Here is a 518-nt window from a genome sequence, read left to right as displayed (position 1 = left end):
AACAACAACAACAAAAAAAGCCAACAACCCCAAACCCTGCCCGTTTCAGAGGGGCTGAAGGCCAGGGCAGCAGCGGGCCGGTTGGGGGGGTGGGCATTCCCCCCACCCCTGCCCTCCCAGCCCCTTCTTCAGTAGGTGGCAGAAAATTTCATCCTTTTCTGCTTCTGTCTCTGATTGCAAAACCAGACCCGCACCACGTTCTTCTTCAAGTCTAACTTCTCGGCGATGGCGGCGATTTTCTCCGAGGAGGGCCGCGGCTGCACGGCGAAATAGGCCTCCAGCGACCGCTTTTCGGGGGCAGCGATGGAGGTGCGCTTGCGTTTCTTGTCACCCCCCGTGTAGATCTCGGGTTTGGTCATTTTCTCCCTCTGGGCCCGCTCAGCCTCCTCCAGCCACGCTTCTAGGATGGGCTTGAGGGCCACCATGTTGTTGTGGGACAAGGTGAGGGACTCAAACCTGCAGATTGTGCTTTGGCTAAGGCAGCCCACTCCTGGGATCTTCAGGTTGGCCAACGCGGA

General features: G+C 58.7%; 1 protein-coding gene across 1 annotated transcript; it reads right to left on the bottom strand.

Moving 5' to 3' along the window:
- Positions 1-6: 6 nt before the first annotated feature.
- LOC104505428 (brain-specific homeobox/POU domain protein 3) lies at positions 7-512 on the bottom strand. Its single transcript, XM_010160812.1, has one exon. The coding sequence runs from the start codon at positions 423-425 to the stop codon at positions 129-131; it is 297 nt and encodes a 98-aa protein (XP_010159114.1). The 5' UTR covers positions 426-512; the 3' UTR covers positions 7-128.
- Between the last annotated feature and the right edge of the window lie 6 nt (positions 513-518).

Source organism: Eurypyga helias, unplaced genomic scaffold (genome assembly GCF_000690775.1).
Source record: "Eurypyga helias isolate BGI_N326 unplaced genomic scaffold, ASM69077v1 scaffold28731, whole genome shotgun sequence".
Lineage (NCBI taxonomy): Eukaryota > Metazoa > Chordata > Aves > Eurypygiformes > Eurypygidae > Eurypyga > Eurypyga helias.
Note: the sequence above shows the minus strand (reverse complement) of the source record. Positions and strands in the feature narration are given on the sequence as shown.